The 20,203-nt window shown below is 28.8% G+C and overlaps 1 protein-coding gene across 1 annotated transcript in view; it reads left to right on the top strand.

The window, feature by feature from the left end:
- plekho2 (pleckstrin homology domain containing, family O member 2) overlaps positions 1-20,203 on the top strand; it is a 30,638-nt gene that overhangs the window by 3,437 nt on the left and 6,998 nt on the right. Inside the window, exons 2-5 of the mRNA XM_073836437.1 lie at positions 7,879-8,028; positions 13,657-13,779; positions 19,512-19,616; positions 19,765-19,863. Coding sequence (XP_073692538.1) covers positions 7,879-8,028; positions 13,657-13,779; positions 19,512-19,616; positions 19,765-19,863 — 477 coding nt within the window. The remainder of the gene's footprint in view (positions 1-7,878; positions 8,029-13,656; positions 13,780-19,511; positions 19,617-19,764; positions 19,864-20,203) is intronic.

Below are 20,203 nucleotides of genomic sequence, written 5' to 3'. Positions count from 1 at the left end.
AGGTTGATATGTGATTTGAAAAGTAGTAAGTAATGCAATACTTTTTAGAAAGAGTATTTAGTACAGTAATCTAATTACGATGGTAAAGATGTAAGCAACTAGTAATTAATTTCTTGAGCAAATAACTTGAGCAAATCTGCTATAATTATGAACTAGTCAGTACCACAATAAAAGAAAAAAAACTCATTCAAATAATTGCGCAGCTATATAAAAAATGAACAAGCAGATTTATTTGTAGCATTTATAATTTCTGTCCATCCAAAAATAATACACTACCATTAAAATGTTTCTATACAGGAAGAAATTAATAATTTTATTCAGCAAGAATGCTAAATAAATATTTTATATCACATTTTATTACGTTACAAAAAATTCTGAAGAAAAAATGTATCACCAGTTCCACAATAAATAAATTAATTAACTAATTAAAAATGACAAAATTAAGCTATACAACTGTTTTTAACATTCATAATAATAATAAATGTTTTTGAGCAGTAAATCAGTATATTAGAATGGTTTCTATTTGTTTGTTTTGTCTTGTTTCCAGCCAAAATATCCAAAAAATTCTTAAATCAAGATTTTCTAGACAAGTACAAATAATTTTTTTGTTTTCAGAAAAAAATAAGTCAAAATTAAGTGAGTTTTTGCTTAGAACAAGCTAAATAATCTGCCAATGGGGTAAGCAAAAAAATCTTATTACAAACAAAAATCAAGATTATTTCTCTTACCCCACTGGCAGATTATTTCGCTTCTTTCAAGCAAAAACGCACCTAATTTTGACTTGCTTTTTCTGAAAACGACAATATTTTGTTCTTGTTTTTAAAATCCTTCTTGATTTAAGAATTTTTAGATATTTTGTCTGGAAACAAGACCAAAAAAATCTAAGTAAGAAAAGCATTTTTTGCAGTGTAAAGAATCATGTGACACTGAAAACGAGTAATAATGCTGAAAATTCAGCTTTGCATCAAAAATTTTTTTTTTTTTTACAATATATTCAAATAGAAAAGTTAATTGAAATTTTAATGATGTTTTACAATATTACAGTTTTTGCTGCAATTGCAAGTATAAAAGACATTAAAATGTTATTTTAAAAACATTAAAAGTACACTGCAAAAAATGCTTTTCTAGCTTAGATATTTTGTCTTGTTTCCAGCCAAAATATCAAAAAATTATTAAATCAAGAAGAATTTTTAAGATGAGTAATAAATATTGTCTTGTTTTCAGAAAAAAGAGTCAAAATTAAGTGCATTTTTGCTTGAAACAAGCAAAATAATCTGCCACTGGGGTAAGCAAAATAATCTTGTTTTCTGTTTGAAATAAGATTTTTTTTCTTACCCCATTGGCAGATTATTTTGCTTGTTCTAAGCAAAAACTCACTTAATTTTGACTTTTTTTTTTCTGAAAACAAGACAATAATTTTTACTCATCTAGAAAATCCTTCTTGATATTTTGGATGGAAACAAGACAAAAAATCGAAGCTAGAGAAGCCTTTTTTGCAGTGTAATGGTAGTGTATGTATTTATTTTCAGCCATAAAGTTCAGAAAACAAATGCTGAAATGTTTGTGTGCAACATGCATGCCTTGGTCAGTGAATGGGCTGTGGGTGGTCTTGTCTGTACGCATGCTGTCCGAAGCTGAGAGCGATTCGTTGTTTGCTGTCTTGCTCAAGGTTACACTGGTCAAAGCTCATGGCTGTTTCCTTGAAGGTCTCAAACCAGCAACCTTTTGCGTTCTGGCCCCCGAGTTTACGCCGCACTAAAAGCACTTGCGCATTCCAATCGATTCTTTCTTTGTTTGGATTGACCTGGTTTCACATTGACAATTGGTCTCTACCCGTTTTGTCAAACTAGCGGTAAGGAGGACTAGTGTAGCAAGAATGCCTAATTCCTGTAAAATCTCTAACGTTGGTTACTATTTCCTCTTTTATACTTCTCTGATTGGCATTCGTGTTTTACACTTCCCTGATTGAAATCTTGCAAAAATACTGCAAGAGTTGTCTGAGTGGACAGGTTTCCATTCGTTTGGACAGAACTATTATTGGGCCATGGAAAGTTAGATGCTTGCCAAAATTTGCAATGTGAGTCTTTGAACAAGTTGAGTCGCCTTGCTCTGGGTTGCAGTGAGGTCTTGGGAAGAACCGCACAGATGATTCATATTTAGATGTGCGGCGAGTCGACAGAGGCCGGGTCAGCGCGCAGCACAGAGCTCTGATATCTGACCCAGATGAAACTTTGTGCATGCATGGCCTTTTATGTGCATGATGGCTAAAGTGTGTCTCATAACCGTACAATCGTTCAGAGTTAAATGCATGGATTTTCTAGCATATTCAGCATTAGAAACCATTTTCTACTGACAGTATAGTGTAAACCCCTTTTTTTTTTTTTATAATTGTTGTTCAAACGCTCACTGATGCTTCAGAAGGAAACACAATGCATTACTAGTCAGGGGTGTAAACCTTTTGAAGATCAGGGTAAATTTAACTTATTTCGTCTTGTGGGAAACAAATAAGTGTCTTCTGTAGTTTCTGAAGGGCAGTACTAAATGAAAAAAAAGATATTTAGACGAAATTTGAAAAATTAACACATCCTCATTCTGTTCAAAAGTTTTCACCCCTGGCTCTTTTCCTTTACTATTTTTACTTTTATATAATTTTTATATGTTTTTATATCTTAAGTCGCTGGAGTATATTTGTAGCAATAGCCAAAAATACATTGTATGGGTCAAAATTATTGATTTTTTTTTTATGTCAAAAATCATTAGGATATTAAGTAAAGATCATGTTCCATGAAGATTTTTTGTAAAATTCCTACTGTAAACATATCAAAATGTAATTTTTGATTAGTAATATGCATTGTTAAGAACTTAATTTGGACAACTTTAAAGGTGATTTTCTCTGTATTTTGATTTATTTGCACCTTTAGATTCCAGATTTTCAAATAGATGTATCTCGGCCAAATATTGTCCGATCCTAACAAACCATATATCAATAGAAAGCTTATTTATTGAGCTTTCATATGATGTATATATCTCAGTTTTGTAAAATTTAACCTTATGACTGGTTTTGTGGTCCAGGGTCACATATATTATGCATTGTTTCATGTCTTATTATTATTTTTAAGTAGTAATATATACTACTACTTCTACTAATTGTTGTTTTTATTTTATTTAATGTTGTTTTATTATATTTAATGTATTGTTTTTATATCTTTGTCTAATGTAAACTGCCTTTAAAAACAATACATAATCTATAAAATGACTAATAATAATAATAATTGTTTTTAGATATTTACAGTATGTGTTATGTAATGTATGCTTTATAAAATTACTATTATTATTATTATTGTTATAATAATAATTGTTATACATTTTTTAAATTATTTTTAATAGTAATATATACCACTTCTGCTTCTACTACTAATTGTTGTAGGTATTTTATTTAACTTAATATTATATTATATATTATCTATTGTTTTTATATCTTTGTCTTATGTAAACTGCCTTTAAAAACAATATACAATATATGAAATTAATAATAATAATCATAGCAATAATTGTTGTTATGTATTTATGTTACGTAAACTGCCTTGAAATATTTCATGGAGCTTTATAAAATTATTATTATTATTAATAGTAACTTACACTACTATTACATCTACTACTAAGTGTTGTTATTAAACTTTTTATTTTATATAATATTAATATATTATATATTATGTGGTGTTTTTGTATCTTTGTCTTATGTTAACTGCCTTTAAAAACAATACATTTTTTAAATATTAATATGTACTACTACTACTACTACCTCTACTACTAATTGTTATTATTATTATTTTTTTTATTTTTATTATTATTATATTATGTATAGTTTTTATATCTTTTTCTTATGTAAACTGCCTTTAAAAACAATACATAATATATACAATTAGTAATAATAATCATAGTAATAATTATGTATTTATATATTATTTGTTATTTTACTTTTTATTTTATTTAATATTATTATATATTGTTTTTATCTCTTTGTCTTATGTAAACTGCCTTAAAAAACAATACAATATATATATATATATATAATAAATAATAATAATAATAATAATAATAGTTTGTATGTATTTATGTCTTGAAAATGTCAATGGAGATTTATAAATGTTATTGTTATTATTTTGTAAACTGTCTATAAAAACAATGTAAACTGCCTTTAACTGCCTTTAAAACAATGCATAATATTTAAAATGAATAATGATAATAATTGTTTCTATGTATTTATGTATTTCATAAACTGCATTGAAAACTTTAATGGAGCTTTAAAAAATGTTAATAATACTATTATTATTATTTATTATATTACATTACATTTCATTATGTTTTTCCTATGGTTTAAATTGTCTTAGAAGCTACCTTTAAAGGCACTCTTCAGAAAATTAACTTGAAAATTAACAATTTGTTGTTATTGTTCATTTTTTTGAACATCTTTGTGTGGATTCCTTGACAGTGTGATCAAGTTTAGTAAAAAAACAAGACATGAACATTGAACACATTTCTAGGGTGTTTTGAAAGGTTTTCTAGTCATTACTATGCGGTTGCTAGAGTGTTATAATCACATTTTAGTGCATTTCTGCAGTGTTTCTAGACCTGTTACTAGGTGGATGTTGTGCTACTCTGTTCCAAAGACATGATTTGAGTTCTTTCACTAATGCATTTTTTGGCTCATTTTATCAGCCACCAGTAGAAAATCTTTTTTTTTTTTAAGTGATATCTGCTCACTTTCACATAGCACATAGTCCATGGCACAAACATGTGGGAACGAGTTATACTGCGAAATTTCCTTGGTGTTAATGATCTGAACAAACCCCAAACCCTAGTATGAGCAATAGCAAAACTGATGCATGTCTCAGCCGACACCACCAATGTAACTTCTCGCTTTCTTAAATTATCTCATCTAGCACTGCGAGTTCCTGTTTGATCAATGTGAGCTTAACGTATGTTTTGGCTTGTTTCCTGTTTTATCATACACTTATTAAACACTGTACACTGCTTTGCTGTCGTACGAGCTCCACTTTGCAAGTCCAAATTGGCTCCGCAATTGTTTTTTTCACCATATAGATTTTTCCGTCCCACCCAAAGTCTCTCTCCAGCGAGTGTGTTGTGATGTGCCGTGTGCTCTGCTCCAATTTACACACAAACAGAGCGAGAAAAACAAAGAGCCGCCTCACGCTCCGTCCCCCTCCCTCGGCACAGACGCTGCGAGGGCATGAGTGACCTGTCGCCCATGTTGGTTTCCTGGACGAGGCAATGTGAGAAAGTCATGGCACAGTGCTGCTCCTATTATTCTCCAGGTTTTCCTCCCTCGGACAGCTGCACCTTCCACTGCATGCTGCTCTTTCTTTCCAAAGGCCTAGTGAAAGTGGAAAAACAGCTCGATGACCCTCTAAAGAGACATCCTGAGGAATTTCCTCACATAGAGTCCTATTGAAAATTCCTGGGAATTTCTAAATACAGCTGCATTTCGCTGTATTTGGTTCTCTTCATTTAATAACAATTGCAAAACTTAATTTAAAAACGTGCAATTATACTCGACTGTGTCTTTTCTTTCTCATAGACGGTTAGAAATTGCTTTTTACATTTTCTTAAAGAGATAGTACACCTAAAAAAAAAAATTTTTTTATTATTTTTTCACTCTCATGTCATTCCAAACCCGTAAGACCTTCCTTTATTTTTTTAACTTTATTCTCCTAATTTTATTATGAAAATATTTAGACTTTATTCTTGTTATATTTACACTTTATTCTCGTAATTTCGACTTTGTTCTCGTAATATTTTGACTTTATTCTCATGATTTTGTCTAAGTTTTTGAAATATTTCAACTTTATTCTTGAAATACTTCGACTTTATTCTCAAAATATTTTGAGTTTATTCTCATAATTTAATAAATATTTAGACTTTATTCTTGTTATATTTAGACATTATTATCATAATTTCTTTATTCTCGTAATATTTTGACTTTATTCTCGTAATATTTTGACTATTTTTGTAACTTTGTCTTTATTCTTGAAATATTTTGACTTTATTTTCGTAATTTTGTCTTTATTCTTGAAATATTTCAACTTTATTCTCGAAATATTTTGACTTTATTCTTGAAATACTTCAACTTTATTTTTTAAATATTTCAATTTTATTCTAATAATTTTGGCTTTATTCTGAAAATATTTTGACTTTATTCTTGTTATATTTTGACTTTATTCTTGTTATATTTAGACTTTATTATCGTAATTTCTACTTTATTGTCCTAATATTTTGACTTTATTCTCGTAATTTTGTCTTTATTCTTAAAATATTTCAACTTTACTCTCATAATTCGGCATTATTCTGTAAATATTTAGACTTTATTCTTGTTATATTTTGACTTTATTCTCCTAATATTTTGACTTTATTCTCGTAATTTTGTCTTTATTCTTAAAATATTTCAACTTTACTCTCATAATTCGGCATTATTCTGTAAATATTTAGACTTTATTCTTGTTATATTTTGACTTTATTCTCCTAATATTTTGACTTTATTCTCGTAATTTTGTCTTTATTCTTAAAATATTTCAACTTTACTCTCATAATTCGGCATTATTCTGTAAATATTTAGACTTTATTCTTGTTATATTTTGACTTTATTCTCGTAATTTTGTCTTTTGTTGAAATATTTAAACTTTATTTTCTAAATACTTTGACTTTATTCTCGAAATTCTTCGATTTTTTTCTTGAAATATTTTGACTTTATTCTCAAATTACTTTGACTTTTTTCTTGAAATATTTTGTCTTTATTCTCAAAATATTTCAACCTTATTCTCATAATTTTGACTTTATTCTCAAAATATTTTGACTTTATTCTCGTAATATTTCAACTTCATTCATTAAATATTTCAACTTTATTCTCAAAATATTTAAATTTTATTTTCATAATATTTCAACTTTATTCTCATAATATTTTGACTTTATTCTCGTAATTTCTACTTTAATCTCATAATATTTTGACTTTATTCTCGAAATACTTCGACTTTATTCTCATATTTTGACTGATCAAATATTTAGACTTTATTCTTGAAATATTTTGACTTTATTCTTGTAATATTTCAACTTCATTCATTAAATTTTTCAACTTTATTCTCAAAATATTTAAATTTTATTTTCATAATATTTCAACTTTATTCTCATAATATTTTTACTTTGTTCTCATAATTTCTACTTTAATCTCATAATATTTTGACTTTATTCTCGTAATTTCTACTTTATTCTCTAGTATTTTGACTTTATTCTCGAAATACTTCGACTTTATTCTCATAATATTTTGACTGATCAAATATTTTGACTTTATTCCTGAAATATTTTGACTTTATTCTTGTAATGTTTTTGGCCTTTATTCGCAAAATATTTCGACTTTATTCTCATAATAGGTTGACTTTATTCTTGTTATTTCAATTTTATTCTCGAAACATTACAGCTTTAAGTTTAATTCTAAAGGTAAGAGGTTTGTCTAAACCCCTAACCCTAAATTATAAGAAATAATAATAGTAATTCTTTCCATAACAAACGCCAGCAGTTACGTGCTTAATGATAAATTCAGATAAGATCCACAAAAGTCATGAGAAGGCTGTAAAAAAAAATGAACAGATGTGAAAATACGACGTCATCTGTTCTTTCTGTTAAATCTGAAAAGGTGTCGGAGGTCACATGAAACCCATATGCCGGCCAAAAAAATGATAATCTGGCCGCTGCATACTTCATCCTCCCATTTGAGGAATGCTCTCACTGGCTCTCAATGCATGCCAAGTCAAACTGAAAATTTGGTTCACTAAGAAATGCTAATATCCTCCTTCCTTTCCAAAACAGGGTGTGAAAGAGGAGCCAGCCAAGCCCAAAGAGGTGACGAGCGCTGGGAAGGCGGGCTGGTTGAAGAAGTCTTCAGGGAAGTTCTTGAGCAGCTACAAGGACAGATATGTTCAGCTGGACCGAACTGTGATTGCGGTCTATGAGAATGAGGTAAGTCTGCTAAATCATGATGAAATGTCAACTATGAAGTCAAAATGAAACCACCCCGCCTGTACTTTCATAATTTCATGTATTTCTGAGTTAAGTGTTATTGCACAAGAAAAAATGTAGGTTGGGGCTCGATTGCGAATCCATTGGGAGTGGATTGGATTGTAAAGTGGTCCATCATACCATTGCTGAAACAAGTTTTAATAATAGCTATTTGGCTGTTGTTTAACATTGGTTTAACCATTACATTGGCTAAAATAGCCTCCTGTTTCAACTGAAAAAAAGTTGTGTTACAGACGGAGAAAGTTTTGTCTTGATGGAAAAGGACAGCAATAGGACAATATGCACTGATGAATTAAGGATAAAATTGATTCCTTTTTTTCTGCCAAGTTGTTTCACAGAATAAATAAATCACAACATTGTATTAAACATCTACTTAAACAAAGCAATAAAAGCAAAATCACAAATTAGATCTCATAAAAGTCATTTGTTTCTCTTAGACTCTAGAGTTTTATAGGTCTGTACTCTAACCGTATGTCAACAACTCATTTAGTCTTTTTTTTCCTCTTTAAGAGTTTTAGAAAAAAAATATTTAGCTAGTATTTTACTTTTATTTATGTATTATTATAGTTTTTATTAATATTTTGAATTAGTTTTTATTTTATATTTTAGTTTTTAATATTTCTTGTTTGTCAGTTTTATTAGTTTTTGTTTTTTAGTTTTATTGGTTTTTGGGATGAATCCATGTTTATTTCCATTCCAAATGCAAAACAGAAAGCATTAAAATGAAGTATTAGCCATTTCTGCTTTATCAAGACATTTAAATTTGTTGTGTTTTTCTGCCAAGTTGTTTCACAGAATAAATCAATCACCACATTGTAATAAACTTCTACCATCATGTGAAGACATAACTTTTATAGCTCTGTACTGTTGCCATGTATGTCAACAATGAACTCATTTAGTAATTTTTTTGTGTTTTTAAAAACACGATATTGATCAGTGTTATTTTGCTATTATTTATTTACTATTTAATTAATTACTAATATAATTTTTATTAGTAATTTGAATTTAAATATACATTTGTTTTTAATATTTTTAATTGTGTATTAATCTATTATTAATATATCTGTCCATTTAAATTTTTAGGAATCTTATGTGCTTTTGTCAGTTTTATTAGTTTTTTAAAATATTTCTAATTATGTTTAATTTATTATTATTTCATATTTAGTTTAATTTACATTTATTATTTCTTTTAGGTGCCAAGTCAACATTCCTAATTTCCAATTAGTTTGTTTTTCATTGAATATTTGTACTTTTTTATTTCAGAACTTTTTTACTATTATATATTTACTATTTGCTTAATTAATATTATAGTTTGTATTACTCATTTGAATATTTTAGTTTTTCATATTTTTTATATTTTTGTTATATTGTTCAAGTTTCATTTAATGAATTTTATGTGCTTTTGTCAGTTTTTTTATTTCATTGTTTGGTTTAGTTCAATTTATTATTTCATTTAGGTGCTAAGTCAACATTCCTAATTTCCAATTAGTTTGTTTTTCATCTAATATTTGTATTTCTTTTTATTACAGACCTTCTTTTACTATTGTTTATTACTATTTTTAGTTTTTAATATTTAAAAATATATTTTTCAGGTAATTTTTTTAGGAATTGTATGTGATTTTGTCAGTTTTATTAGTTTTATTTAATATTTCTTAATATGTTTAATTTGTTTTCATATTTATATATTTTATTATTTAATTTAGGTGCCAAGTTAACATTTCTAATTCCCAATTAGTTTATTTTCATTTAATATTTGTACTTTTTATTTCAGAATCTTTTTTGCTATTATTTATTTACTATTTACTTAATCGCTATTATAGTTTTCATTGCTAACTTGAATTTAAATATATTGTAGTTTTTTATCATTTTTATATTTTTAATATTTTTTAAGTTTAATTTTAAAAAAGTATGTGCTTTTGAACATTTTATTAGTGTTTTTTTTATAATTCAAAATATTTAATTTATTTCATTTCAATTTTTTGCTTTAGTTCCATTTATTATTTAATTTAGGTTAGTTTGTTTTTCATCTAATATTTGTATTTCTTTTTATTTCAGACCTTCTTTTACTATTGTTTATTTACTATTTTTAGTTTTTAATATTTAAAAATATATTTTTCAGGTAATTTTTTTAGGAATTGTATGTGATTTTGTCAGTTTTATTAGTTTTATTTAATATTTCTTAATATGTTTAATTTGTTTTCATATTTATATATTTTATTATTTAATTTAGGTGCCAAGTTAACATTTCTAATTCCCAATTAGTTTATTTTCATTTAATATTTGTACTTTTTATTTCAGAATCTTTTTTGCTATTATTTATTTACTATTTACTTAATCGCTATTATAGTTTTCATTGCTAACTTGAATTTAAATATATTGTAGTTTTTTATCATTTTTATATTTTTAATATTTTTTAAGTTTAATTTTTAAAAAATGTATGTGCTTTTGAACATTTTATTAGTGTTTTTTTATAATTCAAAATATTTAATTTATTTCATTTAAATTTTTTGCTTTAGTTCCATTTATTATTTAATTTAGGTTAGTTTGTTTTTCATCTAATATTTGTATTTCTTTTTATTTCAGACCTTCTTTTACTATTGTTTATTTACTATTTTTAGTTTTTAATATTTAAAAATATATTTTTCAGGTAAATTTTTTAGGAATTGTATGTGATTTTGTCAGTTTTATTAGTTTTATTTAATATTTCTAAATATGTTTAATTTTTTTTCATATTTATATATTTTATTATTTAATTTAGGTGCCAAGTTAACATTTCTAATTCCCAATTAGTTTATTTTTATCTAATATTTGTGCTTTTTATTTCAGAATCTTTTTTGCTATTATTTATTTACTATTTACTTAATCGCTATTATAGTTTTCATTGCCAACTTGAATTTAAATATATTGTAGTTTTTTATCATTTTTATATTTTTAATATTTAAGTTTAATTTTTAAAAAATGTATGTGCTTTTGAACATTTTATTAGTGTTTTTTTTTATAATTCAAAATATTTAATTTATTTCATTTCAATTTTTTGCTTTAGTTCCATTTATTATTTAATTTAAGTTAGTTTGTTTTTCATCTAATATTTGTATTTCTTTTTATTTCAGAATTTTTTATTATTGTTTATTTACTAGTTTCTTAATTAATAATATAGTTGTTATTACAAACTTGAATTTAAATATTTTTTAGTTTTTAATATTTTAAATTTTTATTTTTAAAATATTTTTTCAAAGTTTAATTTTTAGAAATTTGATGTGCTTTTGTAAATTATTATTATTATATATATTTCTATTTCTATATTTCAATGTATTATTTCATTTAGGTGCCAAGTCCACATTCCTAATTTCCAGTTAGTTTGGTTTTTCATCTAACATTTGTACTTCTTTTTATTTCAGATGTATTTCACACTTCACAAAAATGCTTTTAATAGTGTCAGTTTTAATTGTAGTTAATAACTCTGCATCTGAGATAAAAAATAATACCTATAAATGAAAATTTTCGCTTCATTTACGTTTTTTAAAATACATATTATCTGTATAACACCTGAGGAATTAAGAGTTCCTAACACAAGGCTTAAAAAATATAGTCTCAAAAAATTGCACTGTAATGGACAAATAAGTGAATATTTTAGTCCTTATGCAGTGAGAACACTCTTCTTTTGTGTTCGTTGGACAAAGTAAGTCACTTTTAAGTAGGGATGTGCACGAGTACTCGATTAATCGATTACTCGAACCCATCAGCGACGATCGAGCATGAAAATGACGATCGATTGACTCTAAAAATTTGCGGGGCTTCAGTTGCCGTTGTTTTAAAGTAACGGGAGAAGCGCATCCACTACTTTATCATTGGCACGTAGTTCAAGCTCACATGCATTTTGTGTAGATAAATACAATTTGTAATATAACATTTACATACTTATGTATCTAGGCTATGTGATTAATTTTATATACAATGCGTCATGTAGAAAAAGCGCTTCAGCTTCACCTCATGCTGTTATTTCTTTTAAATGTTTACTGTATACTGTGACGCAAACGCCCTGCCCCTTGCTTAAACTGCACCCCCGATTAATCGAGTACTCGTTTCTCAAACCTGTGGATTAATCGAAATGAAATATGATCAGAAATGCCCATCCCTACTTTTAAGTAAATAACTTTGAAACAACATGAAGGTTGATAATAGGGTTGTTCCGATTCCGATACTAGTATCGGAAATGCCGCCGATACCACAAAAAAATCTAGCATCGGAATCGGCGAGTACTTGAACCCACGTACCGATCCGATACCATTTTCTTAAGATATAAGTTATTCCCGCTAGCAAATCAGAAGCCTGTTCTTCTTCGCGGCTCAGAATGCAAACAGTGTTGCCACAAGCAACCACTGTTTAAAGCAGCGAAGAAGAAATACAAATGTGCTAGCAGTTTGTCCGCTAAAACGGCGGCATGTCTCATATGTAGGGCTGTATGATTTCTGCGATGCGGAAAACACGGACGGAATGGCGGAATCCAGTCAAAATGGAATTTACAGTTTAACGCGGAACGTCACGGAATTTGTCAAAGTTTGATGCATTAATCAAAGGTAGTTCATTACACTTAAATCAAATCGTGATATGGACTAATATTAAACCAAAAACCGACTGTTTAAATATGAATTAATGCGTGGTTCTGTTTTAATGAATGGTAGAGGCGTGTGGTTTGTTTACTCCTGTACTGAAGCGCGCGGGACACTTGTGGTAATATTAAAGGGCTCCAGATTGTGACCAATTTTTCTGCCAGTGTTACTAATTTTCGTGGGCGGTCACACTGGCGCGACCACCGCGTTGTTCAACTCATAAGCTCTGCCATTTCTGTCTCAGATGAGAAACATAAAATGGCACGTGAAACGAAAGTGAAACTAACACGACACGTTTGAGCTGCTCAGCACTGACCGTTTTTTTAGCTTGGACTGCAATGCAAACAAACTTGCACAAACCCCGAACAGCTTTATTCGGGAGCCAACGTTGATTTTGCAACACTGTTACTGCTGCGAGATGCAGTGAGGAGCATTTGAAAATGCCGCACAATGAATAAGGTTGCTGCGAGATCTAGTGAGAATCTTTCAAATTCTGGCCAAAATTCTCTGTTATAAACAGGGCTGATGTACGTCAGAAAACCAGATTAGTAATACTAACTATATGAAAAAATATTACCGTCAAATGTATGTCATATAATAAAAATACTCTAGTTCACTGTATATATCACTGTATATTTGTTTTATTAAGGAATAAGTCTGAAGCACACAAAAAATAATTTATTAGTATTATCTACAGCTGTATATACAATTACACACCCAGGTATCGGATTAGTATTTGGTATCGGCCGATACCCCGAGCCCAGGTATCGGAATCGGTATCGGGAAGGAAAAAAGGGTATCGGAACATCTCTAGTTGATAAATGATGATGGCATGTTCAAATGTGGGTGAAATGTTTTTTTTAAATGAAACATAGCTAAACTCTGTTGAGCAACCTCTGAGCAATACAGTTTTCCTCTGGTTTATCCTTTCACAACTAAGAACATTTTCCTTGTGCAGGAATTGACAACATGCCTGGAGAAAGTGGACTTGGACAACTACGAAACTTGCCACGAGTTAAAGAGCCCTTTCAAGAAGAAACACAGACTGGTACTAATACGAAGCCCCAAGAGCGGTAACAAGGTAATAATTAACATTTCAGCGCTGCAGCACGTCAAATATATCAGTCTACCATTTCCTTTGTGTGCGATATAAAGAGTGGCTCACATTAGGATGACAATGCAATACACAGTTGTCGATGGCTGGCTTGCAGTCGTGACGTCAGTGGTTCAATATGGCACGCACTAGAGGCACACTAGGTCATTGTACTGAGTCTAATGAATCAGACACATATCTGAACGGACGCATGACCAATGATGAGCCAATTACTCATGCATCACGCTCTGTGTCACTTCACTGCGTTCAAAGTTAATGCACGAGTGGCGTTTTTCTCCTGGTGCTTGGTGTCAAATGTTGCAACACTTGTACATAACCTGAGATAAAAAATGATAAACATCCTGTGTTACATCTGGGTTATTTTTCACATTGTTCATACTTTATCATGGGTTGGCAATTCTTATTATTAGGTCTGGCTTTTATAACCCAGGTTTAGAAATGTGACACTTTGCTGACTCTTGCCCTAATTGAAGGTTAAAAAGATGTTAACGTAGTCATAGTGTGAAAAGGAAGACAGCCTTTAGCAAGGCATCATTTCCTGTCCTGGTGTTTATACGCTCAAAAATGCAGAGGTAAGATTTCCTGTATAACTACACGAATACTTGTGGTACGTCAAATCAGCCGCAAACCAAAAATTTTTCACTTTCTGGTGAAAAGTGGAGTTTCCTCCATTGAAGGTATGAGGAGTGTCTGGACCAAATAAACCAAACAAACCTGAGTTTGATCGGTCTGTACTCTTACTGTACTGTATTAACTTATTTAGTCATTTTTTTCCATAAAGGGTTTTAGAAAAAAAACATCTACAGTGTTGTTTTATTATTATTTATATACTATTTTAGTTTTTATTAATATTTTGAGGGTTTTTTTATTTTATATTTTAGTTTTTTATTTATATATTGTATTTATATTTTTATTTTTAATTGAATTGTTTAATTTATTTTTCTTTCTTTTTTTAATTTTTATTTAAAAAAAATTTATTTATTAGTGTTTTATTAGCTTTTATTTTTCTGTTTATATTAGTTTTCATTTACATTTTTATTTGAGTTTTGGTTTTAGTAATTTTAGTGTTTTAACTTATAGTTAGATCTCTTAAAAGTCATTTGTTTCTCTTAGTTTTTTTAAATACATATTTTTAAAGATAGTTCTGGTTTAATGACTTTAATAATGGCAAGAAAAACTAAGAGGTAATATTAGTCTCTGTTACGGTGTTATGCAAGTGTTATTTCAGTATTATTTATATACCTATATATTATTTATTAATATTTTATTTAACTTTTCTTTTTCTATTTTTAAATTTTTTTCATACAATTTATTTATTTATTTGTTTTTTTGGTTATTTTTACTTTTTTATTTATTTTAATTAAAAAATTAATTAATTGTATTTTATTTTAGTTTTGGGTTTAGTAATTTTAGTATTTTAACTTCTCATAAACTGGGTTTTGTAGGTCTGTACTCTTGCTGTATGTTAACAATAAACTAATTGTATTATTATTACTATTATATTATTTATTACTATTATATTATTTATTACTATTTTAATTAACTTTTATTTTCCTATTTTTACCTTAGTTTTCATTGATTTTTTTTTTAGTTTCAAATTAAAATTATATATATATATATATATTTTTTTTTTTATAATTTTTTTTTTTTTCCAGCTTTGGTTTTAGTAATTTTAGTATTTTAACTTATAGTTAGATCTCTTAAAAGTAATTTGTTTCTTTTAGACTGAGTTGTATAGGTCTGTATTCTTACTGTATGTCAAGAATTAACTAATTTAGTCATTTTTTTCCATAAAGGGTTTTAGAAAAAAACATCTGAGCAGTGTTATTTTACTATTATTTATTTTAATATTTCTAATTTATTTTTCTTTAATTTTTAGTTTTATTTTATTTCTGTTATTTCTGCTTAAACGTACTTCATTTAGGTGCCAAGTTAACATTCCTGATTTTCAGTTTGTTTTTCATCTAATATTTATACTTATATATATTTATACTTTTTATTTCAGATTTATTTTATTTAACAAAAATGCTTTTAATTTTAGTTAACAATAACACCTCTGCATCTGAGATAAAGATAATAACAATAAATAAAAATGTCTCCATAAATAGATATTTTTAAAGAAAGTTCTGCTTTAATGACTCTAAAAATGGGAAGTAAAATAAGAAGTAATATTGTTTTCTCTTACACTTCAGTATTATTTATATACTATTATATTATTTATTAATATTTTATTAACTTTTATTTTTCTATTTTTGCATTAGTTTTCATTTACATTTGTTGTTTCAATTTTAATTTTAATTTATTTTTATTTTATTTCAGTTTTGGTTTTAGTCATTTTAGTATTTCAAGTCGTAGTATTTCAGTTAGTTGCCAAAGCAACGTTTCTCATTTTCATTGAAGTTATTTATCTAATATATACATTTTATTTAAATACAAACGTTTAGCTGACAACTTAAACTACCTCACCACCATATCATAAAAACCTCAAGTTATCTGATATTTTTAATAGCCTTAAATCTGAAACATGTATAAGTGAAATATTTTGTAATGTATCACCTGATTTTTATTTTATGTTTTATATAACGGTTTAAAATTTTAAGTATTATGATGCTGACATTGTTTGCCATGTAAATAGCCCAGATACTAACATGGCATTAAAAAATTAATAAACAAACAAACATAATACACTTACTAACCTTGTCAGTCAGGTGGGCGATTATAAATATGCATAATGTTTTAAAACAAAACTAATGACTGTAATCTTTTAATGGCAGTTGCAGATGGTTTCACAACGTATTTTTGCATTTCAATGCATTTTTCATAATTCAGAAATTGAAAGCATATATTAATAATAAATGAGATGCATTGAAGTCATTGTCTGTACGAACTGCATTTTTAATGTATGTGAGCATGAATTAATAGACGTGTTAAAAAGAGCATCATGCAATTGACTCAGACGCAGTTTTAAGGGCATTGCCCTTTTTAAAAAATGTTTAAGCATTCGACTTTAAGCTTGTGGGCTGCTGGACTGTTTTACTGTCAAACCGTTTATTGTTGGCACATTATTGCTGGTAAATGATGACTTCATCCTAAGGAGTGTGTACTGTGTTTCACATGATATGTCATAACTTTTGGACACACACAGTCTGTGTCACACTGCTCCATGAGCTCATATCTATTACAATCGAATTCATTTTGTGAATATTAATTCTGTTTGATTATTGTTTACTATACACTGTAACACTGAATCCAGAGTCTTGGAGGTGGGGAAAGTACTTGAGAAATGCGGAAGATACCTAACAGGCGAAATATGCATTATTACTAACAGATGACGAGAGCGAAGCGTTGGCGAACTGCAAAGAGCTCAGCAGATGTCAAGAGACTTCTCCAGAAGAGAAAATGTGTGTGTGTAAAGAGCAGCCAGTCCAGCATGTCACTTTTTCCTCTCCTGAATACTGCGACCAGCCAGCTGCATGAGTCAGACGCCACAGCCTAGTGTTTTATTTTATAACTAAACCTCGCGTACTGTAGTTCTTGAAAAGAGTTTAAAGATTTAAGAGATTCCAAACCCTCCTGTTTCACAAATATTTTAGACACACCCTACTCTAAGAGCATAAATCTTTTCTTTCCAATTTTTTTTTTTTTTGAAGGTTGAAGCACACTTCAGAGGCTCATGCTGAGTTTGGCAGTATACAGGATGCTAGATACTTTATATAAACCTAAGTGAACAATGGGACATCCTACGGACAAATCACTTAGTATTTTCCTGTTTCATTTCGATGATGTTTCCAATAATCAGGGATGTTCGTTGCAAAACAGAAACTGGATCTTTAATAAAACCTTTAGAGTAGGGATGCATCGAAATGAAAATGCTTGGCCGAAGCCAAACAAAATTAAACAATGGGCCAAAGGCCGATTACCAAACATGTTTTTTCTCCATTGCATACATGAAATAGCCAAAATGTGCTTTTTACAGTTTTTTCTTGCTTTTCAAAAAAATAACATTTACAAAACAACAATTTAAAAAAATTAACTTAACACTGAACATTTTTAACATTCTAGTAAACATTATAGTAGGGCTGTGCATTTAATCGAAATTCAGTTTCGATTTCGATTTCTACTTGAAACGATTATTGCGCCCCATTCTGCCCCCTAACCAGCGGTGCAATTTCCTCCATAAAAGCCTAATTTCACATGCAAATCAGCAAAATCATGCAACGTGACTTTCATAAAACGAGACGTGTTTGATTTGTTAATGTTTCTTTTATGTTGTTTTTAATAGCGCGTAAGAAAACTTGCGCTGCTCCGTGTATGCGCTCAGAGACGGAGCAGAACACGGCCATGTAAAGTTATCTTTTAGCTCAAGGTGCCGCCTAAACGGTCAAATACACGCAAAAATATTTCAAAATGAGGTGCTTGGTGATTATTCATGTAAACCCTTGTCAGTTATGTCTTGAATGATCATAAACAGTTGAGAATGAAAATACGTGTGTAACAGTATATTGGATCCATGTGGTACTTAAAGCGGCAACAAATGTTCCTTCTGCCGTTTTTGTGATTAATATTAATAAAGCGTGGACATACAAAGAGAAAAATCACTCACCGCTCTTGAATGAAGGACTTTAGTAGTTTTAATATAAACAAAGCATGTTTAACTATTACAGTGAAGACGCTATTCAAATAATTAGATTTAATTTCTAGAGTAATGTTAGATTACTTTAGACTTGCATTAAAAAAGGTATTCAGTATTTGTATTTCTTATTTTAAAAGCACTGTTTTTTGTGTATCCTTTTTCTGCTATATTGCTATCTTTAAATTAATCACTAATGTAAAGTTTTGGACCCTGTCATAATCGTGTTAAATAATCGTGATTACAGTATTTGACCAAAATAATCGTAATTATGATTTTTGCCAAAATCGAGCAGTCCTACATTATAGCCTACAGAGAAAGCACAATTTAACTTAAAATTAATACGTTAGTAAAATAATATTCTTTGGGCATTTTTAAGACCCCCTTCTTGAATCAGGCATGTGCTTTTTAATGTAGCAAAGGAGAATGTTATAATACGTGTATTAATAGAGCTGTTGTAATGATTGTTATCATTATTTTTTATTTTACAGAACAACAGTAAAATTACAATGCTAACATTTATGAATGTTAATTTTTTTATTTTGGCATAAATTTATTTCAGCACAACTTTTTGCTGACAGCAGCATATTTATGGATGATTCTCATCACACAGTTTTTGCGCTTTAGACTTTGAACCCTGACTAAGGCGCTGTCAGAATAAATACGATTTGTGTGTGTATTAGACAACATAACGTTCTTTAATTTATTTAGTGATGGTTTAAGGCTACTTCACGATTTCAGTCATCATACAGTAACCAGCAACAACCATCCCTTTCTCTTCTCATCGAAGACATGAGACATGAAGACATTTTTGCTCACTCGACAGGCATTATTCAGTTGCTGAACATTCGGTGCATCCCTACTTTAGAGTACTAAATGTAATGTGGTCTGGTGGCTAATGCATGTGATCCAACATAAGATTAGCTCCTGGATCCAGCTTGGGTTGTTTCATAATTTTATTTTGTAAAGACAAACAAAATAGGATTAGTGTGTGCAACTGAAGCTGTCATTCATGTGTGTGCAAATACTAGTTATTATGCCTTCGTCTAATTGTGCTTAATCATTTTAGGTCCAAGATGTCAAACTTCAGGCACAAACACCTGAGGAGAAAGAGGCCTGGATCAAGGCACTCAGTGAAGGAATCAATAAGGCAAAGAACAAAATTTTTGATGAGGTACTGTTTATTTTTTTTAAAGACACATGCACATGTTTTAAATGAACACAGAATGTATTGATCTATTCTCTGTGATCTTCCTGTATAAATATGGTGATAGATAAATGAACAGTTACAGAAACATATTTTTTTATGTTTTAAATCTCAGGTAAAAGTTGATGAAGGCAGCTCTTTAGAACATGTTACACGGAACCGACCAAAGGGGAACCGTGGAAGAAGGCCGCCAACAAGGATACACATGAAGGAGGTATGAAATAAATAATCATTTCACATGTACAAAAAGCCTTCGAACATGTATCATCCCTGTTTGAGAACAACTAGGGCTTTATTTGATCCAAAGTACATTTTGAAACATTTTTACTATTTAAAATAACTATTTTCTACTTGAATATATTTTAAAATGCAATTTATTCCTGTGATCAAAGCTACATTTTCTGCATCATTACTCAAGTCTTCAGTGTCACCTGATCGTTCAGAAATCATTTTAATATGCTGATTTGCTGTTCAATAAACATTTATTATTATTATTATTATTATTATTATAAATATTTAAACAGGTGAGCACATTTTTTTAAGATTCTTCGATG

Source organism: Garra rufa, chromosome 3, assembly GCF_049309525.1.
Source record: "Garra rufa chromosome 3, GarRuf1.0, whole genome shotgun sequence".
Classification (NCBI taxonomy): domain Eukaryota; kingdom Metazoa; phylum Chordata; class Actinopteri; order Cypriniformes; family Cyprinidae; genus Garra; species Garra rufa.
Note: the sequence above shows the minus strand (reverse complement) of the source record. Positions and strands in the feature narration are given on the sequence as shown.